The following is a 24,118-nucleotide window of genomic DNA, read 5'->3' as shown; positions in this document are numbered from 1 at the left end:
AGGATACTAGTGGAGAGGGCGCTGAGGGTGCCCCCCTCCCCACGCCGCCCCCAGGCTCCTTCAGTGGCCCACCCTCCCTCTTGTGGGATACAGAGCAGCAGGAGATCTTTGGGGTCTGGGTTAGGGATACAGGCATCAACAGAGACTGCCTAGGAGTGATGTTGGGGTTAGGAGAGGATGATGGTGATCCATTCACCAATTTCCTCTCAGTGCTGGAAACAGGAGCCTCTATCGAATGCAGGCTCAGGCCACAGTAATCCTTCCTGGGTTCCCAGAGAAAATCCCAAACTCCCCTTCCTACCCAGTTAGCCTCATTGCCCCAGATCTGCCTCTGTTCTGCAATCCCACACCTAAGAGGTGCCCCTGCAGGAGAGGGGGAACCAAAGAGGAGGAGGAGACAGGGTCTGGCTTAAACTCCTGCCTCACACTCCCAACTGCCTTAGTATAGTGCTCTGCACTAGTAAGTGCTCAACAAATGTGGTTGCTGTTGCTGCTGCTGCTCCTGGAAAAATCCTCATGGTTCATTAATCTGGTTCCATCCTGGGGAGTCGGCTCCTCAAAGGAGATCGAGGGATGGGTGGGAGCAGGGAGGAAGGATAGGCAATCTCACTCAGCCACCAAGTCAGGGCCTATGCGAGCAGCAGGTAAGAGAGACGGGGTCCTGGGCCCCTATCGCTGTTCATCGGTCCCCAACCTGGCTTCTCTGGGCGATGAGCTGAGTGGGTCACAGACCCAATTCCAGGAAAGCAGCAGGGGGAAAAAAGGCAAAAAGTTGGAGGAAATAGCATTAGGGAAGAGAATGCAGGCGGTCGCTCTCCAGCAGGGGTCAGTCAGAACTTTTCCACCCTCCATCCGATGGAGAGGATGGTTGGATTTCTTGGTTGTTGGTTTGTTTGCTTTTTCTCTTTAGAAGTATGGAACGCGCACTTCTGATCACACTGTTTGTAAGTGATAAAAATACAAAAGCAGAAATCCATGTGGTGCTAAATGCTATGAAGACTCCATCTTTATCTTCTTTTTTTCTGTTTTTTTTCCACGATTGTTTCCACAGACAATAATTAGCAGACAAAATACACAGTTTACATTGCATTGTATTGACTTAAAAGGCGGCTACAAAACTGCCTAAATAAATAACACTGAGATCCATGGAGAGATGGAAGAGACAGGATGGGAGAGAGGCAGAAATGGGGCGAGAGGGAGGGAGAAAGGGGGGGAGAGAGAGAGAAAGAAAGAAGGAGAAAGGGAGACCGTGAGACAGAGACAAAAGAGTGAGTGAGGCAGAGCAACAGTGAGCCTGAGTCAGGAGGTCACTGTTTCCGCTGTGCTGGCCGCTTGGCCACTCAGTCTGCTGTGTGCTCGGGGCGGCCCTCCCACCCCGCCCCCCCCACTTCTGCTCTGGGGGCCACATATGCAGGCGAGGGATGAGGAGAGAATCCGGTGACTTGGGACTTCTTGGCCTAAAACCTTTCGCTAGAAAAGGAGAACGAGAAAAACCAAACCAAAAATACATCATTTTTGGTTGTCGAGTTCCACGGAGAAAAAAAATCACCAAAAATTCATGATTTTTTGTTTTTTTTCCCCCCACCTTTTGTTTAGTCATTTCTTCATGAATAAATATTATCCATTAAAAGCTTTTAAAAAGGTGCTTAAATACACAGTGTTATATTTTCTTCCTGTTTCTGTATTGACGTCTTGCCGCTGTTGTTTGGATTTGCCTTCCTGGCGTTTCCAGCCCAAAGGGGCACTGCCCCCTCTCGCCCCCTTTCGCTCCCCCAGCACCAGCACTGCCCCCCTGGGGGCTTTTCCCCACTCTGCCTGCCCCTCCCCTCCGCCCTGCAGATCGGCCTAGCTGGGGCAACCCGGGCTCTCCGCCCCTCCGGCGGCCAACTCCACGGCACCCGGTCAGTCCTCGTCCTCCTAGGCCAGCCAGGTTCAGCAGGGAGGTGACACAGCGGCTGGTGGGGGAGCGGGGGGAGAAGCATCCCCAGATGCCTGCAGTCGTCGTCATCATCATCATCATCATTGTCCTCCTCCTCCTCTTCCATCATCCTCCTCTTCCTTCCCCCCAGTCCCACCTCCAGCGACGGCTTTTACAAGGCCGAGACCTTGACGACGTTGCTGGCCGCGGGGCCAATGTTCGTGGTGGGTCCGGGACTGGGTGGGGGAGGGCAGGTCTCCCCCTCCGGAGTCAGTGAGGGCGGGGTGGGGATGCTGATGATGGCCGTGGTGATCTGAGCGGCTTTGCAGTTTGCTCTGAGTCCCTCGTCCGCTTTCATGTTAAGGCTGGAGCGACTGGAGAGAGAGGAGTCAGTTGGGAGATGGAGGGATCACCCCTTTGCCCTCCCGCCGCTGGTCCAGCCCCCAAATTTCTTGCTGGAGGGAGCCAGGGGTGGAACATTTGGGGTTCCCACCTGGCCCCAGGGGGCAGGGAAACAAAGCCCAGTTTCCGATTATGAAACAGTCAGGGCCCGAGACCCAGCCCATGTTTCCTCATGACTTACCAGGTGCAGAAGGGCAGCGTCCTAGTATCTGGGATACTAGGGTTCTGTGTGATGGCTGTGCACTTGACTCCTTCACCCTACCTCCTTTCTGAGGTCCTCTGGTCTCTTTGATGTCTCCCAGCCAAAGCACCACACTTTCCCCCGGCTCCAACCCGGCTGCCCCTCCCACTGATGCTCAGCACTGTGGCATGGCCATTGAGACTGGCAACCTCTCAGCAGGCAGGGGAAGGAATGGGTACTGGCACAAGGGGCTGAGCAGCAGCATAATGAGTAGGACCAGACCACCAACAGTAGGGCTCCTGATCCCCTGCCCGTCACACCTGTATGGCACCTAATAATAATAATTATGGTATTTGTTAAGCACTTACTATGTGCCAAGCACTGTTCTAAGTACCGGGATAGATCCAAGGTAATCCAAGGTTGGACACAGTCCCTGTCCCACATTGGGCTCACGATCTTAATCCCCATTTTACAGATGAGATAACTGAAGTACAGAGAAGCGAAGTGATTTGTCCAAGGTCACAGAGCAGGCAAATGGCAGAGCCAGAATTAGAACTCACATCCTCTGACTCCCAGGCCCAGGCAGGGCTGCAGCAGCATAAGTGTCAACAGCATGGGCTTGGGAGTCAGAGGATGTGGGTTCTAATCCTGGCTCTGGCACTCGTCTGCTGCTTGGGCAAATCACTTCACGTCTCTGTGCCTTCATTATTTAATCTGTAAAATGGGGATTAAGACTGTGAGTCCCAGGGATTGTGACCAACCTTGCATTCCCACAGCCACTCATCTGTGGCAGCCCTGCGGGGTTCCTTCCTGAACCCCTGCCTGGCTCATCTGTTCTCTGCCCCTGACTCAGGTGGGACACATTTTACCCATCTGGGACAAAATGAGACCTTTAACAATGGGAGCCACAATAATAATACTGAATATTAAGAATAATGGTGTTTGTTTTATTGGGTGCTAACTACTGCATTAAGCGCCAGGGTAGATACAAGATAATGAGGTTGGACACAGACCCTGTCACTCACAAGTCTAAATAGGTGGGAGACTCAGGCATTGAATCCGCATTTTACAGATGAGGAAACCGAGGCACAGAGAAGTTTAGTGATTTGCCCAAGGTCACACAGCAGACAAACTTAGTGTTCTCCTCGACTCATCTCGCTAACTCATCTCACCCATTTAATCCACCTATTCAATCTGTGACCGAGTCCTGTCAGTTCAACCTTCTCAGCATTGCAGAAATCTGCCCTTTCCTCTCCATCCAAACTGCTACCACATTAATCCACACTGAGAAGCAGCGTGGCTCAGTGGAAATAATAATGATGGTATTTGTTAAGCACTTACTATGTGCAGAAACAACTGATCACCTTGTATCCCCCCAGTGCTTAGAACAGTGCTTTGTACATAGTAAGCGCTCAACAAACACCAACTTTTTTTTAATCCAAGCATTTATCCTATCCCACCTGGACTACTGCATCAGCCTTCTTGCTGACCTCCCTGCCTCTGGTCTCCATCCACTCCAGTCCATACTTCACTCTTCTGCCCAGATCATTTTTCTACAAAACCATTCATTTCCGTTTCCCCACCCCTCAAGAAGCTCCAGTTCCATTTACCTCCACGTCAAACAGAAACTCCTTACCGTAGGCTTTAAAGCAGTCAACCATCTTGCCCCTCTTACCTTACCTCCTTGATTTCCTACTACAACCCAAACCACACATTTCACTTCTCTCATATCTACCAGTTACTCACTGTACCTCAATCTCGTCTATCTCTCTGTTGACCCGTTGCTCACATCCTACCTCTGGCCTTGGAACGCTCTCCCTCTTCATATCCAACAGACGATCACTCTACCCACCTTCCGAGCCTTATTAAAATCACATCTCCTCCAAGAGGCCTTCCCCAACTAAGCCATCATTTCCTCTTCTTCCACTTCCTTCTGTGTCGTCCTTGCACTTGAATCTGCACCCTTTATTCATCCCCTCCCTCAGTCCATAATATTCATTTATTTTAATGTCTGGACCTCCTGCTAGATTGTAGCTCGTTCTGGGCAGGGAACCTGCCTACCGACTTTGTTAAATAGTACTCTCCCAAGAACTTAATACAGTGCTGTGCATACAGAAAATGCTCAGTAAATACCATATAGATAAGTAGAGGAAATGGGATTAGTGTTTTTTAGACTTCAGGAAGGACTTTCTGAATGACATCTGGAATTTCAATCTCTGTCCTGTCTGTGACAGGGCTGCAACCTAGTCAAAAAGTTTAGGACAGGAAATGGAATTCCCGGGGACACTTCCAGAAGGTCCTGTCCAGGCACAGGGCCCTGGGCCTGAGGTTGGACCCCGGCACTCTTGCCCTGCCCTCCTGGCTCAGCTGGACCCACCTGTGGTGAAGAAGGGTTGCTTCCTGCCCTTCCCCACCCCCAGACCCGCCCCCACCCCTACCCAGGCTGCCCACCTGGTGGTGAGGGAAGGCTGCTCGCTGCCCTGGATATGGATGGTGCTGAGCTCCTGCATGCTGCGCAGACGGGTGGCGGGCACGTTGGAGTTGGGGAGGTGTGTGGTCTTCTTGCTGCGGCGGGAGCAGCAGGAGGTGGTAATGCCCCCGGGGTGGCTGGACAGCGAGGGGCTGCGGGTGGTCGGGTAGTTCTGCAAAGAGCTCTCCATGCAGTTCTGCTCAAACATCTGCTCGTCAATGAACTCGTGGTTCTGCGCGGGAGGGAAACGGGAGGGAGGAGGTGGAGGTTGGAGTCCATATGCTGGGGGGGGGGCGCTCAGGCCTCCTTTGGGGCCCCTAGGGAGCTGTCCCTGGGGGGCGGGGCGGGAGGCCCCCCTGCCACTGGAGTCCAGATACTCATGTTGTCCTAGTGGACCTAGCAAGGAGAGGGGAGCGAGGGGAGGGAGGAGACTCTTAGCAGCCCTGGCAGCCCTGGAGAGGGGGATGTGGATCACCCTGAGCAGAGAGGAGCTGCTGGTGTTAAATCAGGCCCTGGAGAGGACTGTCACTGTCACCGGGCCTGGTGGAGAGGAGCCCTTAGCTTGTAGGTGTCTTGAGCCCCGATTCCCTAGATATTTCAGGCCTGGACGAAGGGCGCAGCCAAGCGAGAGAGGTGAATGAGTCAGGGGACTGTTCCTCATATTCTCTTCAGAATCTTGTGATGGGGGAAGGATGGAGGCAGTTGAGGAAGGATTTCCAGGCTGGTTTCCTTAATTCAAGGACTCCAGGCACAAGAGGACCAAATTTGCATTTTGGGAGGTGAGAGCAGAAGGGTGAATGATCTTTCTGACCCCTGCTGAGGTACACTGTCAGGATCTGGAATCAGGGTTCAGTGTTCCAGGTTTCTGAGGTTAGCTGGGAGTCTGGGCAGAGCAGAGTCATCCCTTCTAAGGGGCCTCTTAAGGAACAAAGAGGAAGAGAAGCCAGCAGGCAAGTGGGTGGCACTGGGGTGCTTTCTGCCAGGGATATACTCGATTCCCTAGACCACGTGTCAAGGACTGTGGGTCTCAGTATTTGTGCCGCAAAGGGGAGACTGGCCAGTCAGACCTTGAGAATTCAGGACACATGTAGAATGCATCAGGAGCCATCCAGCTCCACTGCCCTGGGAAAGGGGTCAGAGTTGGCTGGGTCTGGAGCCTGTCTGGAGCCCGTCTGGAGCCTTTGGGGACCCTGGCTTCAAGGCTAATAATTGGGAAAGGGCTTACCAGGGCTAAAGGACAGGGGACCATCTAATCAGGACTGGCAGGGTGCCTCCATGTGATAATAATAGTGATTATTATCATAATAATAGTATTTAAGTGCTTACTGTGTTCTAAACACTGTATTAGGTGCTGGGGTAAATACAAGATAATCAGGTCCCAAATGGGACTCACAATCTAAGTAGGAGGGAGAATAGGCCCATTTTGCAGATGAGGGAACTGAGGCCCTTAGAAGTTAAGTGCCTTGCTCAAGGTCACACAGCAGGCAAGTAGTGGAGTGGGATTAGAACCCAGGTCCTCTGACTCCTAGGCCCATACTCTTTCCTCTAGGCCACACTGTTCTAGGGCATTTGCAAATGGGTCAGGGCTGCCAGGGGGAAAGAGAAAGAGAAGGAACAGAAGAACAAAGTGCCAGAGAGAACAACCCAGGGAGTAGAAATCTGGAGCGCCCTGTCAGGGGAGGCGGAGAAAGAGGAAGCGGGCACAGACAGATACAGCACAAGGACTCTCACGGGATACTCAGGCGGGCCCTGTGCCCGTCATCCCTGCCAGCCCTGAGAAAGGACAGAGAATGAATAGAGAAGAGAGAGAGAGCTAGGCGGCCCAGCAGCTGACGCCAGCTTTGAGGATGAGAGCGCGGGAAAGGTCCCGGAAGAAGCCAGGCCACATGCGTGGAAACCAGATCGGGTGACAGAAGGAGGGAACAGTCCACATATGCCACAGGGACCGGAGAGAAAATAACAATTGAATCGAAAAAGGCAATACCTTGATGGTGGAGGTTCGTACAGATAACAGGGGATCATCCACAAGATAGGACAACCCCTACAGGACAACATGCCAACAGAAGATAAAAACACGTTGTTTGTACATTCCAGCATTCCGAGGCTCAGTCTGACATTCCACCTCCCCAATCCCTCAACTCCAACATTCCACCCTTCAGTCCTCACATTCTGTCCCCTAGGTCTTCACATTCCCACCCCTCATCCCAACATTCCACCTCTCCAGCCCAACATTCCACCTCTCAGCTCCAACATTCCATTTTTCAGTGCTGGCATTCCAGGTTTCAATCCCAGCATTCCACCACTCCTCAATCCCAGCATTCCATCTGGCTCATGCAAATTTGAAAGGGCGGCGTGGCCTGTGCCTGGGCCCGTTGCTCGCTCTGCTCCAGGAGAGCAACTCAGAAGAAATGTACCCCACTGGGGGTGGGGCTGGAGGGATTTGGGGTCATGGAAACTTTTGACTTTGGACAAGACTGGCCCTATTTGGGTGTCCTTATCGTAATGCTCTGCCAACTCCAGAGTCCACGTTTGGAGAGCTTTTCCTCCAGACAGGGGAAGACCGGGATGGGGGCGTGGATTGCTTCATTAGGAACACATTAATAACCCTTTAGAGCACTAACTCCAGGGTCTTGAACTGCCCTAGATCTAGTTGGGAAGAGGGAGAGAAGGGGAAAAGAGCTGGAGAAGGACTTAGCTTCTTGACCGTCCTTCCTTCACTCCCATCTGCCCCTAGAGGATGGTTGACCCTTGGGCCATCTCCTCATAGTGTCTATAGAGGTTCCTGGGAACATCAAATGCTGCAAAAACACCCAGAACTGTAGGCAGCCTTGTCTTTGACTTGGCAGAGTCCAGACTCGGGCAACTGTTCAGTCCAGACCACCGATCATGGGGACACCTGCATTATCCCTCCTTCCAGACTGCCCATCTCAGCTTGTGGGGAGCCTTAGGTGGGGCCTTCTGCCCTGTAGAGAGGGGGCTACAGGGGCTTTTTGGATAGAAAATTTCCAGTGAGGTCACCCTCTGTTCCATGGGGAGAAAGGACCTGAAAGGCATCCATCCCTGAGCCTTGTCTGTTCCTTGCTACTGTGGGGAGGGATGTGGGGATGGAGATTTAGGGATTAGGGATGTATTTCCAAGATAGGTGGCATTGCTGTGGAAGGCAAGGTGTGACCTTGAGAGGATAACAAAACAGCATGAAAACATCTCCTCAGGACAGGGGATCCAGATGCTACATTGTGAGATGCAAGGGGAATTGGTTTGGCCACCTCCAGTTTACCAAGCCCTGTGGAAGAGGGACAAGCCCTGGGGTTCCCCCATTGGCTTATGTGGAACTAAAGCAAGGGCTGCAGTGCTGGGATGTGTGTGGAGGGGTGGGGCGGGGCTCATGAGTATGTGGAGGGGTTCACCGGGGTTTGCCTATTCCTTAGTCTTCTGCTCCTCAAACAAAGCCAGGGTTGGGAGAAGAGATAATTGACCCCCTGAGTGTCATTCCAGGAATCAGTCAATCAGATTTATCGAGCACTTACTGTGTGCAGAGCACTCTACTAAGCATTTGGGAGAATGCAACATGAATTGGTGGACACATTCCCTGCCCACAAGGAGCTTACAGTTTTAATGGAAATGGAGCCCTTAAGTCTTAGGGAAGAGGCTAGGTGGGGGTGTCAACCACCTTCAAACATCCCACTGATAGAGAGGGCAAGGACCTTCCGCCCACCTGGCCCTGCCCATTCTGGCTCCAAAACAGTTTGGGTGAGGAGCACAGCAGGGGAGAGGCTGAGGGCAGGGATTGTGTCTACTAATTCTATTGTCCCTCCCAAGCGCTTAGTACAGGGTAGTGCTCGGCACACAGTAGACGTTCAGTAGGTACTGCTGGTTGATGGAGGGAGCCAAAGGCCCTGGCTGAATGGGCTGGCTGTTCCTGCTGAGAGGACTGAGGGAGGAAAGTGGGACATGGAAAGGAAGTTGGGTTTGGGGTAGGGATGGGGGGGTAAGGATATGGGCGGACGTAGGTGGGATATTTGAGGAATCTATGGTAGGGTACTTACAGTAGTTTTCTCCAGGCAGTGCAGAAGATGGTGGTGCTGACTCTCGATGAGGGACGTGGTCTTGTTAATGTGCTGATTGTCTTCCGTGGAGCCCTGAGAGAGCCAGACAGGAAATACTGAGGAAGAGGACTAGGGTGAGCCTGCAGCCCTTCCCTCCCACTCATAATCTCATGCCTTGAGTGTGTGGAACCTCAGGCAGACCCAGTGGGGACTGAAATGGTCCAGTCCCTTCCCCTCACTGGGATGCTCGGGTCCAAATTTGTTCAAATCATGAGCATTTTTGTCTCTGGATTTTGAAATGGAAAGCTTGTCAACACTATTATCCCAATGAAATGCTTGCTCTTTCTGGTCCCATCAGGCCTCACTGTGATCCTGGGCAGAGGAAGAACATCACCCTCTCTATTATACAGATGGATAAACTGAGGTTCGGAGCAGCTGCCCCTGTGCTTTTGGAACAGTAGAAGGCTGAGAGGGAGGCCAGGGCAGTGAAAAGAGAATGGAGGCCACAGCCTCCTCCACCTTTCTTTCTAACCCCCCGCCAGCCATCTCTGAGCCAGCCTGCAGTCAACCCACAGTCACCCCATCTCTCAGCCAGCCTGAAGTCACCCCATCTCTGAGCCTGTCCTCTGTCACCCCATCTCTCAGTCAGCCCGACATGTAGGAGCCAGAGAGGCAGAGCTCATTTTCCTCTTGCATGGGCAATTTTCGAGGCTGAATGGGGATTATGGTGATGGGGAAAAAAGAACCGGGGCACCTGCCTGTCTTGCCAGCTGGGACAGTGTCCAGCCCATCCTCCTACCCCGATGCTATGCCCCAAGCGGTTTTCCTGGTCTAAGAATGGGGGAGAACCTACTAAACTGATCCTGACCATAAGCACAGCTCTCTCTTTCTTTGCTTCACTACCAGGGGAAAGTGTGACGAGGAGGGAGGCCCAGGCCCCGGGGATGGGGAGAGGAAGAAGAGGCCATCTGACTCTTCATGGCACCCACCATCAGCTCCAGGGCTTCGTTGAGGAGTCCGTTTCGTTTACTCTGCAGGTAGGCGTTGGAGCTGCCAGTTTTGGCCACGCGGATCCGGGCAAGGCGGGCTTTCTGCGTGGGAAAGAGACAGACCCAGAGACCACGTCAGGCAGAAAAGGTGAGAGAGGTGGCCGAGAGGATTAGCGGCAAAGTCCCAAGGGAGGATAGCAGCCCCTCTGCAAACTGGCCCTGCCCTTTGGTCCCCACCCTGTGGGTTCTCTGGGTGGGAGGGGCTGTGGGGTGAGATGTTCAGGGAGTGGGAGGTGGAGGCTGAGAGGGGAAGGGCGTGACATGCCACTCACCCTGGTTGTGTCTTTTTAATAAGCTTAAGCACTGTAACCATGACAGCAGCACGGCCAGAGTCTGAGGCGGGTATTCGGAAGGAATCTTTGGAGAAACGAGGAGGAGAAGGAAGAGGACAGGTGGGGAACAATGGAGAGGGCAGAAAGACAGGATTGGCGCCTCCAGGTGATACAATTTTGGGTGCTGGTGGGGACTATCAGACAAGGGGCCAAGTCAGGTCAAACTGTTTCATTGAAAATGCCTTGTGCTGCCCCTCTACCAGCATGCCTGGGCCACCCTGTTTCTTCTTCACAAGCTCAGCTCCAGGTCATCTCTTCCAAGAAACTTTCCCTAGTTTGAAGAAGGGCACCATATAATGTCTGCATCTTTATATTCTTTTACTTCCTCCTCTACATAATCTGCTTCTCCCTCTAGACTGTAAACTTCTTAAAGGTGGAGATTAGGTCTATTAATTCTGTCATACTCTCTGAAGCACTCAATAAATACTACTGATTGATTGACTGATCGAGGCAGCATATCCTGTAACCCTTTCTTTCCCCTAAACTTATTTGGTCATTAGACGCCTTGGGTTGTCACCCCTCTTAGACTGGGAGCTTCCAAAGGGCAGAACACCTACTTGAGTCCTGCCCATGGGAAGTTTCTAGGAAGAACACATCATGGCAGGCAAATTGAATCTCTTCTATGTTAGCCTGGCCAACTATGTGGACAAGAGAGAAGAAGTAATTGTAATCTACGCAGACTGGAGGAAGGTTTTGGGTTGGGTCCCATGTGACGTGGTCATGGATAAGCCAGTGAGGAGTCCTCTTGACCACACTTCTCCTGTTGGGGTGAGCCAGCTGTCTCGAGGATCACACCCACTCCCATGGGGAAGTCATTTATGCTTCAATCAATCAATCAATCAAATGTATAGAGTCCTTACTATGTGCAATACACTGAACTAAGCTCTTGGGAGAGCAATAATAATAATAATAATGATAATGGTATTTGTTAAGCACTCTGTGCCAAGCACTGTTCTAAGCGCTGGGGTAGATACAAGGTAATTAGGTTGTCCCATGTCCCAAATTCAATGAGGCCAAGTGCAGCTTAACACCTGGGGAATGAAAAGACAAGCAACACAAGTATAGAAGGGGGAAACTCTGAATGGGCAAAAGTCAGCAGACCCAGGGTCAGAGTTGAGCAGAAGATGAATCAGAGTCAGGGAAAGCTGCCCTGAGGGAGGAAGGGAGTCCGAGGGCATGAAGGCAGTGTTTGTGCATGTGTTTGGGGGCTGGGGGGGGGGCGATGTGCTTGGTTGGAAGGCTTTGTCATACAAGAAGAGGACAAGATGTATGGTTGATGACACTGAAGACCCCAAACCTGGACACAAGCCGCTCCTCCCCCCTACCAAAGTCCCCTGTTAACTCCTGGGGAAGCTCTCGCCCTGCCATCCTGAGCCCAGGGAGGGGCCTAGAGAGGGTCCCAGTGAGCTCCAAGAAGCAGAATCAGCCAAGATTTAAGAGCCATCAAGAATAACAATAATGATGATGATAATAATGATAACAGCATTTTTATGGTATCTGTTAAGCACTTACTATGTGCCAGGCACTGTACTAAGAGCTTGCACTTAGCTTGCAAGCTACTCAGGTTGGACACAGTCCAAGTTCCACACTGGGTTCACAGTCCTAATCCCCATTTTACAGATGAGGTACTGAGGCACAGAGAAGTTAAATGACTTGCCCAAGGTCACACAATAGACAAATGGCAGAGCCAGAATTAGAACCCAGGTCCTTCTGACTCCCAGCTCTGGGGTAGATCCAAGATAATCGGGTTGGACATAGTCCCCATCACACATGGGCCTCCCATAGGGTAGAGGAGAGGGGAACAATACTGTGGGGGGGGTCTTATAATAATGTTGGTATTTGTTAAGTGCTATGTGCCAAGCACTGTTCTAAGCACTGGGGAGATACAAGGTAATCAGGTTGTCTCTCGTGGGGCTCACGGTCTTCATCTCCATTTTACAGATGAGGTAACTGAGGCACAGAGAAGTTGTGACTTGCCCAAGATCACACAGCTGACAGTGGGGTCTTATGTGGAGTCACGACATAGGTAAAACCTGGAAATGTTCCTCCCTCTCTATTCTACCCTGCTCAGACCACTAATAGAGTACTGGATCCAGTTTTGGCCATCACCCTTTAAAAAGATTGCGTAAAAGTCAGAGAGGACATGAAGAGCAACAAAAACTCTAAATTGGCGAACAGGGGGCTATGAGGAAGGGGTAGAGGGATGGGAGTTCAGTCTGGGGAATGGGAGTTCAGTCTGGAGAATGGGAATTCAGCCTGAAGAAAGGAAGCTGGTGAGTTGTGTGTGTTTGTGAGTACGTGTGTGTGTATGTGTCACTCAACAGCTGACATTTGCTGAGTGTCTTTTTAGTAGGAGAATGTTGAGCAGTTGCTCTCCATTTGTTTTGAGGAAATGATCTTATATTAAAGCAGGAGAGGTATCGGTTGGGCACAAGGAAGGGTAAAGGCTCAGAAGTCAGCCGTCCTCTGCATACCCATTGTAGAGGTGGGCCAGGCAAGGCTCTGCAAAAGCCCAACAACCCACTCAAGTCCACCCATTCAGGCTCTGGGGATTCCTGGGAGAGAGCCTGGTGTCTTAGGTCACCGCTTTGTGCCTTGGGACCTAATGTGCTTTTGAAGCAGATGAACTGCTCCTGTTTACTTGCTGCAGAAGTTTGAACTTTGCCAACCAGGACACTACAGGTGGGAGCTGATGCAGAGGAGGTTGGGGGTGTCATGGATTGTGCTGGCAGATTGGAGGATGGGTGGGTTTAATCAGGGAAAGTGGGGCTTGACTAGTGCTATAACTACATTCAACAAATCACGCACCCTGAGTTTTGGGGTCCTGGCAGACTCGGGGAGGGGAGCCAGGAGGACTGAGAACAGAGTGGGCTAGTGGAAGAAGCACAGGCCCGGGAATCATGGGGCCTGGGTTCTAATCCTGGCTCTACCATTGGTCTGCTTGGGGACCTCGGCCAAGTCATTTCATTTCTCTGTGCCTCAGTTACTTCATCTGCAAAATGGGGATTAAGACTGTGAGCCCCACGTGGGACATGGACTGTATCCAATGAGAAGCAGCGTGGCTCAGTGGAAAGAGCACGGGCTTTGGAGTCAGAGGTCATGGGTTCGAATCCTGGCCCAGCCACTTGTCAGCTGTGTGACTTTGGGCAAGTCACTTCACTTCTTGGTGCCTCAGTTGCCTCATCTGTAAAATGGGGATTAAGACTGTGAGCCCCACGTGGGACAACCTGATTCCCCTCTGTCTCCCCCAGCACTTAGAACAGTGCTCGGCACATAGTAAGCGCTTAACAAATACTTAGAACAATGACTGGAACATAGTAAGCACTAAACAAATACTATTAAAAAACAAACCAAAAACTACTCTGTGCCTCAATTCCTTCATTTAATGGGGATTAAATACTTATTTTTCCTCCTATTTAGAATGTGAGTTCCATGTAGGACCTGATCATCTTGTATTTGCCCCAGGGCTTAGTATGGGGCTTGGCACACAGTAAGTTCTTAACGAATATTCTTCTTCTTCTTCTTATCAGCGTCATCACATGGAAACATTGGGTCAGTCCAAGTGACTAGATGGTCCCCTGTCCTTTCTTGATAAGTCCTTTCCCAACCACAGGCCTCGGAGCCAAGGTCCTCAGTTTTCAGATAGATTCCAGTCAGGCTCCAGGCCCAGCCAACTCTGACCCTTTTCCCAGGGCACTGGAGCAGGATGGCTGCAAATGCATCCGTGTGAGTCCTCTCTCTGATTTAGACTGTGAGCTCCATGTGTGAGAGGGACTGTGTCCAACCTAATTTCCTTCTATCTACCCCAGTGCTTAGTTCAGCGCCTGACCCATAGTAAGCACTTAACAAGTACTTTCCAAGCACTTAGTACAGTGCTCTGCACATAATAAGTGCTCAATGAAACAATTGAATGAATGAACAAGTACCATGAAAAAAAAAAGATTCTGTCTCTCTCCCAAACCCAGCAGATTCCCAGGGGATCAGTCTGTCTGTCAGTCAGTAGTATTTATTGAGCACTCATTGTGTGCAGAGCACTATACTAAACACTTGGGAGAATACAGTATAACAATAAACAGACACATTCTCTACCCACAATGAGCTTACAGTCCAGAGTGAGCTGGTGCTGCCCTCCCTCCCTGCTCTTTCCCTCTGACTGCAGGCTGTCATGCTTACATTCATTCCAACCAAGTTCCTTGCCATTCAAACCTCTGGCTTTTATTGCTTTGGGTGAACAATGTTCAAGGAGTGGATGGAAATTAAATTGTGTCAAGCTCATTATATTCTTACAGGATGGGATTGTGTCACTTAGCGCAAGACCTTTATCGTTATTGGGTCCGTCTCCGTTTCTTTCTGGAGACGAAAGATTCCTCCCCTCTCTTTTGTGGTATTTCTTTTAATCTTATTTTACCCTTGGCTCTATTAAAGCAACAGATTGTCATATCAAATGTGGTGTATCATTTAATCATTTCCAACTCAGGATAAAGAGATTTGCAATGTATTTATGGAATAATCCACAGACTTTGGAGTTGAGGAAGGCTCCAATTATATTACTCTAGGTCTTTCTATGAATATAGAGATTTCACCAGAGTGAGTGTGTGTATGCTCGTGTGTGTGTGTCAATCCACATAATGTACGATGCCCAGTATGTTTTTAGTACCGTGGACGGTGTAAATATCTCAAAGCACAGAGAGAGTGAGGATGATTCCTGATTCCTTATGGGGCTCCTAACAGTGAACAGAGAAGAGTCTGGAATGTGGGGTCTTTTTAGTCAAATAATACAAACCTGTGGGCTGTGGGCTCCATCCAGACAGGAGGGAGGATGTGGTGGAGTTGTTTTTAAGGCACTTGATCAGCTCAGCTCTCTCTCTCCTATCTATCCTCACTCCTCTCCCTCTACAACCCAGGCCGCACACTTTATCCCTCTAACCCACTAACTGTGCCACAATTTTGCCTCTCAGCATCAACGCCTCGCTCATGTCTTCCCTCCTGCCCAGAACTCCTTCCCCCTTCATATCTGACAGACCTCCACTCTCCCCACATTCAAAGCCCTACTAAAATCATTTCTCCTCCAGGAAGTCTTTCCTGACTAATCTCTCATCTCCCCACCCTATACTCCTTTCTTTCTGCATCACCTACACATTTAAGTCCATACCCCCTGAGCACTTTGATACCACGGCCCCAAATCCCACAGCACTTCTTTGCATGTCTTTATAGGACATTGCTTTCCTTACCTGTAATTTATTTTCAGGTCTGACTCCCTCACTAGATTGTAAGGTCCTCGAGGGTAGGGATCATGTCTACCAACTATATTATATGGTGCTCTGCAATGAATCGATCATCAGTTGTAATTTAATGAGCATTTAGTGTGTGCAGAGTATTATTCTAAATGCTTGGGTGAGTACAATATAACAGAGTCGTTTCCCGCCCACAACTAGCTTGCACACAGTAAGTACTCAATTAAGACCATTGATTGACTGATTGCTTGATCAATTAACTCCTGGAAAGAGCAACAAAAATAGTGAAAGAATTGGAAAATAGGGGTAGTGAGGAAAGGTTAAAGGGACTGGGGTGGCTTAGCCTGGAGAAAAGACTATGGGATGGGAATTGAGTGGGAAGGATATTGACTCATTAGCTAGCGGTTACAGCTACAGTTATCTTTTATCTGCCCTTATGCTCAGGACATAGTAAGCTCTTTATAAATGCAATAATCAATTGTATATGTATTTGTGTATTCAGTAAAGAGCAAGCACCCAACAAGTACCACTGATTAATTTATTTAGCTATTCCTCCTGGCATACTTGAATCTATTCCAGCCTGGTTCTTCCTCCTGCTCCCACTAGTTACAAAAAAAAATCATTTTTTTCCATCCGTCTTCCTGAGATCATAAGTTACTCTAGGGTAGGAAGCATGTGACATGCTTCTGCAGCACCCTCCCAAGCAATGGGTACAGTGTTTAGAACTTAGTAAAAACACTGATTGATTGATTATGTGTGATGATGATGATGGTATTTGTTAAGCGCTTACTATGTGCCAAGCACAGTTCTAAGTGCTGGGGTAGATACAAGGTAATCAGGTTGACCCACGCGGGGCTCACAGTCTCAATCCCCATTTTACAAATGGCCCAGGGAAGTGAAGTGACTTGCCCAGGGTCACACAGCAGACAAGTGATGGAGCCGGGCATTAGAACCCATGACCTCTGACTCTCAAGCTGTGCTCTTGCCACTAGGCCACGCATGCATGCAAGTCTATTGCCCATGGCATTTGTGCCATTGGGTGGCTGGGATTTGTAGTTCCATGGAAACCAGGCTTGGGAGAACACACTGGGCATGTGCAGAAAAGTGCTCTATCGAGTCCTCTTCCTCCCATTCTCACACACAGCCTTGATAGGGAGGTTCTCCTCAAACCCAGCCTACATGAAGCCAGCTTTGGGGGCACCTAGTTTGACCTGCCCCCGGGGAGCACTTGGGTCTGCAGCCCTGGGGATTGATGTGAAATCCAAATGAGGGCTCTGTAGACTGACTTTCTTTAGGCCTTAATTTTTAAAAATGCTGCTCGTTAAGTGCTTGCTATGTTCCAGGCACTGAGCTAGGCTCTGGGGTAGATACAAAATAATCAGGTTGGACATAGTCTCTGGCCCACATGGGTCTTCCAGTCTATCTAATTTAGCAATTCCTTCCTCTTGCCAGTACACCCACACCTCCTGGGACCTTGGACCTGGGACTTGTGTTCATGCTTGAACCCCACACTAAGAAAAACTTGTGTTGCAGTATTCTGGTCTTGACTGACACCATGTCCCTGCACACAACCTCATCTCCTGGGGCTGGAATTCACACTGTTGGAAGAATGTTCCCTAATTCTGCTGGCACATTCTAACTGAAACATGCAGTGGAAACATACATCTTGAGTGTAACAAGAAAGGCCATATTCTAGCATCATTCAAAACCTGAAAAACTCCCAACTTCACCCAAACAAACCTGCTGAGGCTGTTGTTTTTTGATATTTAAGCACTTACTGTGTGCCAGGAGCTGAACTAAACTAGAAGCTAATCAAGATGGACACAGTCCCTGTCCCACATGGGGCTCACAGTCAATCCCCACTTTGCAAATAAGGTAACTGAGGCACAGGAAAGTTAAGTGACTTGCCCAAGCTCACACAGTAGACAAGTGGCAGAACTGGGATTAGAGCCCAGGTCATTCTGACTCCGAGGCTTGTGCCCTCTCCACTAGGCAAAGCTGCTTCTCTATCATCAGTCAGCACCTTCGGAGTGACCCAAGCTTCCTGGCACCAGCTAACTCTGATGGCCAGAGCTGCGTATAATTAATTATCTGCCAATGCAGGGTTTGAGAAACAGCAATCACTCTTCTGAACATTTAAGCCGCCAAAGCGTATCATTTGCCTCTATTATCTCTCCATCTTTCTCTCATCGCCTCACTCTCAAATTCCTCTCTCTCTCCCTTTCTGTCCCTTTCTCTTCCTCTCCTGTCAGGAGAGCCATTTGAAGCCGAAATGCCTGTCATCATGTTCCTTAAGGTTCTGGGTTGATTTACCAGTTAAATTGTGCTCTCTTCCGTTGGTGCTTTATTAACTATCTTGCCTTCCAAGATGAACACTCTTGGTGCAGCAGTGGATGATGACCTTGGGCTGGGGGATTTAGCAGAACTGTTTCAGTGGCTTCCTCTCCTGTTCCTAACCCTTTCTCTTGAAACAAGCCTGGCCCCAGAGGCTAATTAGGTTTGAGGTTCTTCCTCTTCCATCCACAGGGTGAGGTGGGAGGTAGGGTGGCGGCATAAAGTCTCTGGTATTTCTCAAAAAGTGACCTACAACCTCCCCTTGCCCTCCCCTGACCCCATCACTGGATTCAGGTTTAGGAGCCAGGAATTTTGGGGTGTCTAGAGGTGCCTGGTGAGGGATGGGCTGTGGAGGATGGGGAGGGAGAAGGGCAGGAAAGGCTACCAGGGCACTGAGTTGTGGCTGTGCAGGCTCTGTAGAGGTCTAGGGGAAGCAGTAACTCTGTTTCCTTTGAGCTTTCCCTTGATTTTAACCTGGATTCAAATGGTCCATAAGATGAAAATTATCCCTTGGGGGCTCCGTCCCCCCTCCTCCACTCCATCTCCTGGAACAGGAGGCATTTGCCAGGGCCTGGTCTTTGTTGCTGGTTCTCTCTCTCTCTCTCTCTCTCTCTTTTACGTGCTTACAATGTGCCAGTGACTGTACTAAACACTGAGGTAGATACAAGATAATCATGTTGGACACAGTTGATGTCCCACAAGGGGCTCATGCTATACTCTCTCTCCCTGACCCTTTTTCTCCTCCCTCTCCTCTCTCCTTTTCTCTCTCTCACTCCATGTTTTCTTCCTCCTCCTCTTCCTCTTCTTCTTTTCTCTCTCTCTGTCTCCCTCTCTCTCTCTGTCTTTCACTCCATGGTTCTCTCTCTGTCCCTTGGAGTACAGGGAACCTGAGCATCTCTTAGAAAACATCAGAACAGTTTTTCAAAGTATAAGAAGCAGAAATTCATGCTGCAAGGGAACGGGATGAACATTTAAGCCCTTCTTCCCTATTTCTTCCTCCCACCCCTCGTGAATCCCCTGACGCTGCCTGCTCCCTCCCCAACTGCTCTTTGCCATGAAAGATGGTACTGCTCAGTTGGCACAAGGGATAAGAATGACAAAGAGCCAAAAGCCAAAACCTGAATTAGAGTAATGGGAGCTGCCAGAAAGGGAAGGATCGGGAAGTGATTCCCCAGCCTGGGATTTGTGGCTTTGCCTCTCCTTCCAGGAACCATCCCATCCCCCATTTACCTACCCTGGATTGGCCAGGAGGCTGTGGGTGGGAACAGCAGTGCTGGAACAGCATCAGAGATGTAGGGACAGGTCAGAGGCCAAAGAGGGACTGGGTGAGCAAGAGGGGTCTGCAGGGCGGTGAAGGAAACCGGAAGCCACATTCTGAGATTTTGTTAAATGGCATTTGTTAACTGCTTTCTATATGCTAGGCACTGTACTAAGCACTGGGATAGGTACAAGATACTAAGTACTGGGTTAGATACAAGCTAATCAGGTCAACAGAGTCCATATCCTCAAGGGGCTCAAAGTCTTAATCCCCATTTTATAGATGAGGTAACTGAGGTACAGAGAAGTAAGTGGCTTGCCTAAAGTGAAGCAGCAAACAAGTGGTGGAGCTGGGATTAGAACCTAGGTCCTTCTGATTTCTGGGCCTTTGCTCTTTCCACTAGGCCACGCTGCTTCCAATTAGGCCATGCTGCTTCCTGTCCCACTTTAGAAAGAGAGAGTTATTCGCCCATCTAGGGAAATGGTAGAAGACAGCCCCAGGCATTAGCCCATGGAGCTGGGTTCTGAAGGAGAGTCAGGGACACTGAGCAGGATGGCCAGAAGATTCCTGCTGGGAACTGGATGACCTGAAGGGGTGAGAAAAACTGGGGGTTGACTGGCCAATCAAGGTTGATTTCATCTTAAAGTTTTTTTGGTTTCTTTTTTTAATGGCACTTGTTAAGCTTTTCCTAGATGCAAGGCTGGGGTAGATTCAAGCTAATTAGGTTGGACGCAGTCCCTGTCCAACATGGGGCTCACAGTCTTCATTTCCAATTTATAAATGAGGTAACTGAGGCACACAGAAGTTAAGTGATGTGCTCAAAGTCATACAGCAGACTAGTGGCAGAGCCAGGGTTAGAACTCAGATTCTTCTGACTCCCAGGCCTGTGCTCTATTCACTAAGTCATGCTGCTTCTCAAAGTTGGATAGGAATTTTCTCTTGGAGAGATGGGGAGATGGTGCCTATGAAAAGGGACTCCACGGATGAACGATTCTTGGGATAGTCTCCCCAGTGGCCTGCAGGTAAAGGTGCAGGGACAGTGTCGGCAGGCTACGGTCAGCACATGGGAAGTGCATGTCTTAGGAATGGTCCTTTGAATTTTTTGAATTACTAATAATGTAGACCCTCATTAGTATTTTCATAAGTATTGAAAAACAATAATACCCACAATTCATATACAGACACAAACACACCCATGCCATATCCACCATCATATGCCCCCATACTCACATGCATACTCACACACACACATGCATACACTCTGATTTAGGTGGAGGAGAAAAACAGCTCTGACTCCAAACTGGTACCGCTTCCGGTAAGTCACCCATTACATGGGTTTTCTCAGTGGGTCAGCCCAACTGGATCGGGTCAAGGTTGAAAGGGAGAGGAGTTGGTGGGAGGGAGGGAAAGGAGAGAGAGGGATCTTTGTGCACTTTGACATAAGAACACATACACAATGGGCCAAGAATCACCTGTTTTTTGAATCAATGGCTTGGGGGCTGGCATAGTGGGTACCATGTTGCCAGAAGGTAAATTCTGAAGCCCATCATCAACTCCGACACCACCATTACTATCATCATTATATCATCATCATCATACAATCTGTACTGAAGGATCAATAATAATAATGTTGGTATTTGTTAAGTGCTTACTATGTGCCGAGCACTGTTCTAAGCGCTGGGATAGATACAGGGTAATCAGTTTGTCCCACTTGAGTCTCACAGTCTTAATGTCCATTTAGAGATTGAGGCACTGAGAAGTCAAGTCACACAGCTGACAGGAGGTGGAGCCAGGATTAGAATCCACAACCTCTGACTCCCAAACCCGGGCTCTTCCCACTGAGCCACGCTACTTCTCGAACAAGATGCCCAGGCATAATAATCATGGATGCCCAAATGTAGGAAACCCAGACCTTTCATTCTCAGCCTTGGGGCAGCAGAGTTGAGCTGTGAGGCTGGAGAGCCAATGGATCCTCTATCTCTAGGCCCCTCCAAGGCCCAGAGGTCAGGGCAGCATACAAGTCCCTCATTCTCTTTCCCTTCCTCATCCTCGGGTACTGCTCCATCCCTGCCCAATGGGGACCTACCTTCTGGGCCCGCCGCTTGTCTGCCCTCTGGTTCTGATGGTAGATGCGGCTGAAGTTGGAGACGATGACCGGGACAGGCAGAGCAATCACCAGGACACCACTCAGGGAGCAGATGGAGCCAAAGATCTTGCCAGCGATGGTCTTGGGTACCATGTCGCCATACCTGGTGGGAGGGAATCGTTGTTAGAAGCAGCAGCATCTAGAGAGAAATGGACAGAGGATATACCCAAAAAACAACTTGGCCCAACCCTGCCTCTCTCCTCCTCCTTCTCTCTCTCTCTCCATCCTTCCCTCTCTTTTAATGGTATTTGTTCAGTGCTTACTATGTATCGCATGCTGTTCTAAGTGCTGGGGTAGATATAGGGTAATCAGATTGGACACAGTCCATGTCCCACATAGGGCTCACAGTCTTCAGGTGTAGTGGCTACAGCACAGGCCTGGAAGTCGGAAGGTCATGGGTTCTAATCCCATTTCTGCCACTTGTCTGCTGTGTGACCTTGGGCAAGTCACTTCACTTCTCTGGGCCTCATTTTCCTCATCTGTAAAATGGGGTGGAGACTATGAGCCCTGCTTGGGATAGGGATTGTGTCTAATCGGATCTGCTTGTAACCACCCCAGCGCTTAGTACAGTGCTTGGCACATAGTTAAGCACTTAACAAATATAATTATTATTATTATCATTTTACAGATGAGGTAACTGAGGCACAGGGAAGTTAAGTGACTTGCCCAAGGTCACACAGCAGACTAGTCGCAGATCCGGGATTAGAACCCAGGTCCTCCTGGCTCAGGCCCCTGCCCAATCCAATAAACCATGCTGCTTCTTGCCTCCCTTTTTCCCTCCCTCTCTTTCTCATTCCTTCCCTCCCTCCTTCCCTTCATCCACTCACCCATTCCTCCATCTATCTACTCAACCACCCATCCAGCAGTCATAACTCCCAGTTGCGGCAGCTTCCATTCGTACATTCCTCTCAACCCCAGGGGAGCCATGCCATGGCCCAATCCTGAGCCCAGGGGAAAGCTTACAAATCACATCTGGGACTCTTCCACTGGGGCAGACTCCATCTTCTCCACTCCTCCCCCAACTTCCGCCTCCAGGAAGGAGAATCCTTCCCCTAGCTCAGGCAGATCAGAGCAGATAAGGGTCATTCCTCTTCTTCAGGAAGGTCTTTTTCTTGGAAGTTCCTATTGGTTTCTGAAGTATCTAGAAGCTCACTGGGATCTATCCACGAGTCTGTTGGGGGATCTGGCAAAGCCAGCCCCTTCCTCCCACCAGAGAATGAGGTGTTTCTTGGGGGCTCCCCTGGCACACATGGGCTATATCCACCAATTCTGTCTGCAGTTTGGGACCAGCAAGAGTTCTGGCTGGGAAAGCTAGCATAGACAACGCTCTGGGAGGGCAATCAATTAGTCAACAGCATTTATTGTGTGCTCACTCCATGCAGGGCACTGTACTAAACACTTGAGGGAGAACATTACTAAGCAGTGTGGCCTAATGGCAAGAGCATGGGATTGGGAGTCAGAAGTCATGGGTTCTAATCCTGGCTCCTCCACTTGTCTGCTGTGTGACCTTGGGCAAGGCACTTAACTTCTCTGTGCTTCAGTTACCTCATCTGAAAGATGGGGATTAAGACTGTGGCCCCATGTGGGACAACCTGATTACCTTTATATCTACTCCAGCGCTTAGAACAGTGCTTGGCACATAGTAAGTGCTTAACAAATACCATAATTATTATTGTTATTGTTAATACATGTGGTCCCTGCTCTCAGAAGCTTACAGTCTTGCCAGGGAGAATGAAGCCCAAATCAATTACAGGTAGAAGAAAGGATGGACTATAAAGAGATGTACTTAAGTGCATGTTCTCTCCCTCATGCTGAGTACAGTGCTCTTATACATAATAAGTGCTCAGTAAATACCACTGATAGATTTACTGGATCTTGGTGTTCAAGTACTTCTGTGCTTGGGTGATGTGGAAATACTGAAGTAGGAGCTGGGGAGTGGTATTGGGTGAGGAGATGAGAGATAAATCAGAGAGGATGTGATCTCCAAAGGGTTTGAAGATGGGGAGAACAGTGCTCTGCTGGACGAGAGGCAGGAGGGAGTTCTGGGCAGTAGAGAGGGTGTGAGCAAGAGGCTGGCAGCAAGAGCGATGAGGCACAGTGAGTAGGCTGGCTTGAGAGGAGCAAAGCATGGGAGCTGGGATTGGGGGGTGGGAGGAGGAACTTATGTCTCTGACTGGTGAGAGAGGATGAGGGGCAGGCCCACTGAGAGGTCCCTCTGCCCTGAGAAATTCCCGGAGCTGCTTCACACCTTAGCAGCTTCACTGGGGAACCTCTGGCCCTGCTGCCTGTTTCCAGCCCCCGTGCCCCTTCCTCCCGGCCTCCCTCCTCCCTGCTGCCTTCAATCACTCTCACGCGCCCTTTATGGCTCTTAAGTGTTTCAGCTCCTTTTTACAGAAATAATTTAGAGGCCCTTGTTAGGGAAAGTGTTCTGATGCTACATTTGGCAATGGCAAGAAACATTTTCTTCAGGTACCTGGAAGCCACCTTTAGCACATAACTTTTACTAGGAACAACTAGAATGATGCTGTTGCTCTTTATTAATCACTGGAGGATCACGGAGCAGTAGTGGTACTGGGGGTGGAGGGTCAAACTTGACCGACAGGGCGGTTGTCCCAGGAGTAGAGGAGGAAGGGGCAGAGAAAGGGTCATGGGGTGGCCCTTGCTTCCCTCTGCCTGGGTCCTGTCCCAAACAACCAATCAATCAGTCAATCAATCAATAAGAAGCAGCATGGCCTCGGAGGCAGATGA

At 49.8% G+C, this 24,118-nt stretch overlaps 1 protein-coding gene across 3 annotated transcripts in view; it reads right to left on the bottom strand.

Annotated features, from left to right (window-relative positions):
• Window positions 1–1,452: 1,452 nt before the first annotated feature.
• KCND3 (potassium voltage-gated channel subfamily D member 3) overlaps window positions 1,453–24,118 on the bottom strand; it is a 185,152-nt gene continuing 162,486 nt past the window's right edge. For 2 of the 3 annotated variants that reach the window (XM_029069629.1, XM_029069628.2), the window contains exons 3-8: window positions 21,311–21,473; window positions 10,007–10,108; window positions 9,018–9,110; window positions 6,956–7,012; window positions 4,953–5,203; window positions 1,453–2,292 (exon numbers count right to left, since the gene is read on the bottom strand). In XM_029069629.1, the coding sequence (XP_028925462.1) occupies window positions 2,091–2,292; window positions 4,953–5,203; window positions 6,956–7,012; window positions 9,018–9,110; window positions 10,007–10,108; window positions 21,311–21,473 (868 nt within the window). In that variant the 3' untranslated portion in view covers window positions 1,453–2,090. The remainder of the gene's footprint in view (window positions 2,293–4,952; window positions 5,204–6,955; window positions 7,013–9,017; window positions 9,111–10,006; window positions 10,109–21,310; window positions 21,474–24,118) is intronic. The other variant, XM_029069630.2, reaches the window with a different exon arrangement.

The sequence above is a fragment of the Ornithorhynchus anatinus genome, chromosome 7 (genome assembly GCF_004115215.2).
Source record: "Ornithorhynchus anatinus isolate Pmale09 chromosome 7, mOrnAna1.pri.v4, whole genome shotgun sequence".
Taxonomy (NCBI): domain Eukaryota; kingdom Metazoa; phylum Chordata; class Mammalia; order Monotremata; family Ornithorhynchidae; genus Ornithorhynchus; species Ornithorhynchus anatinus.
Note: the sequence above shows the minus strand (reverse complement) of the source record. Positions and strands in the feature narration are given on the sequence as shown.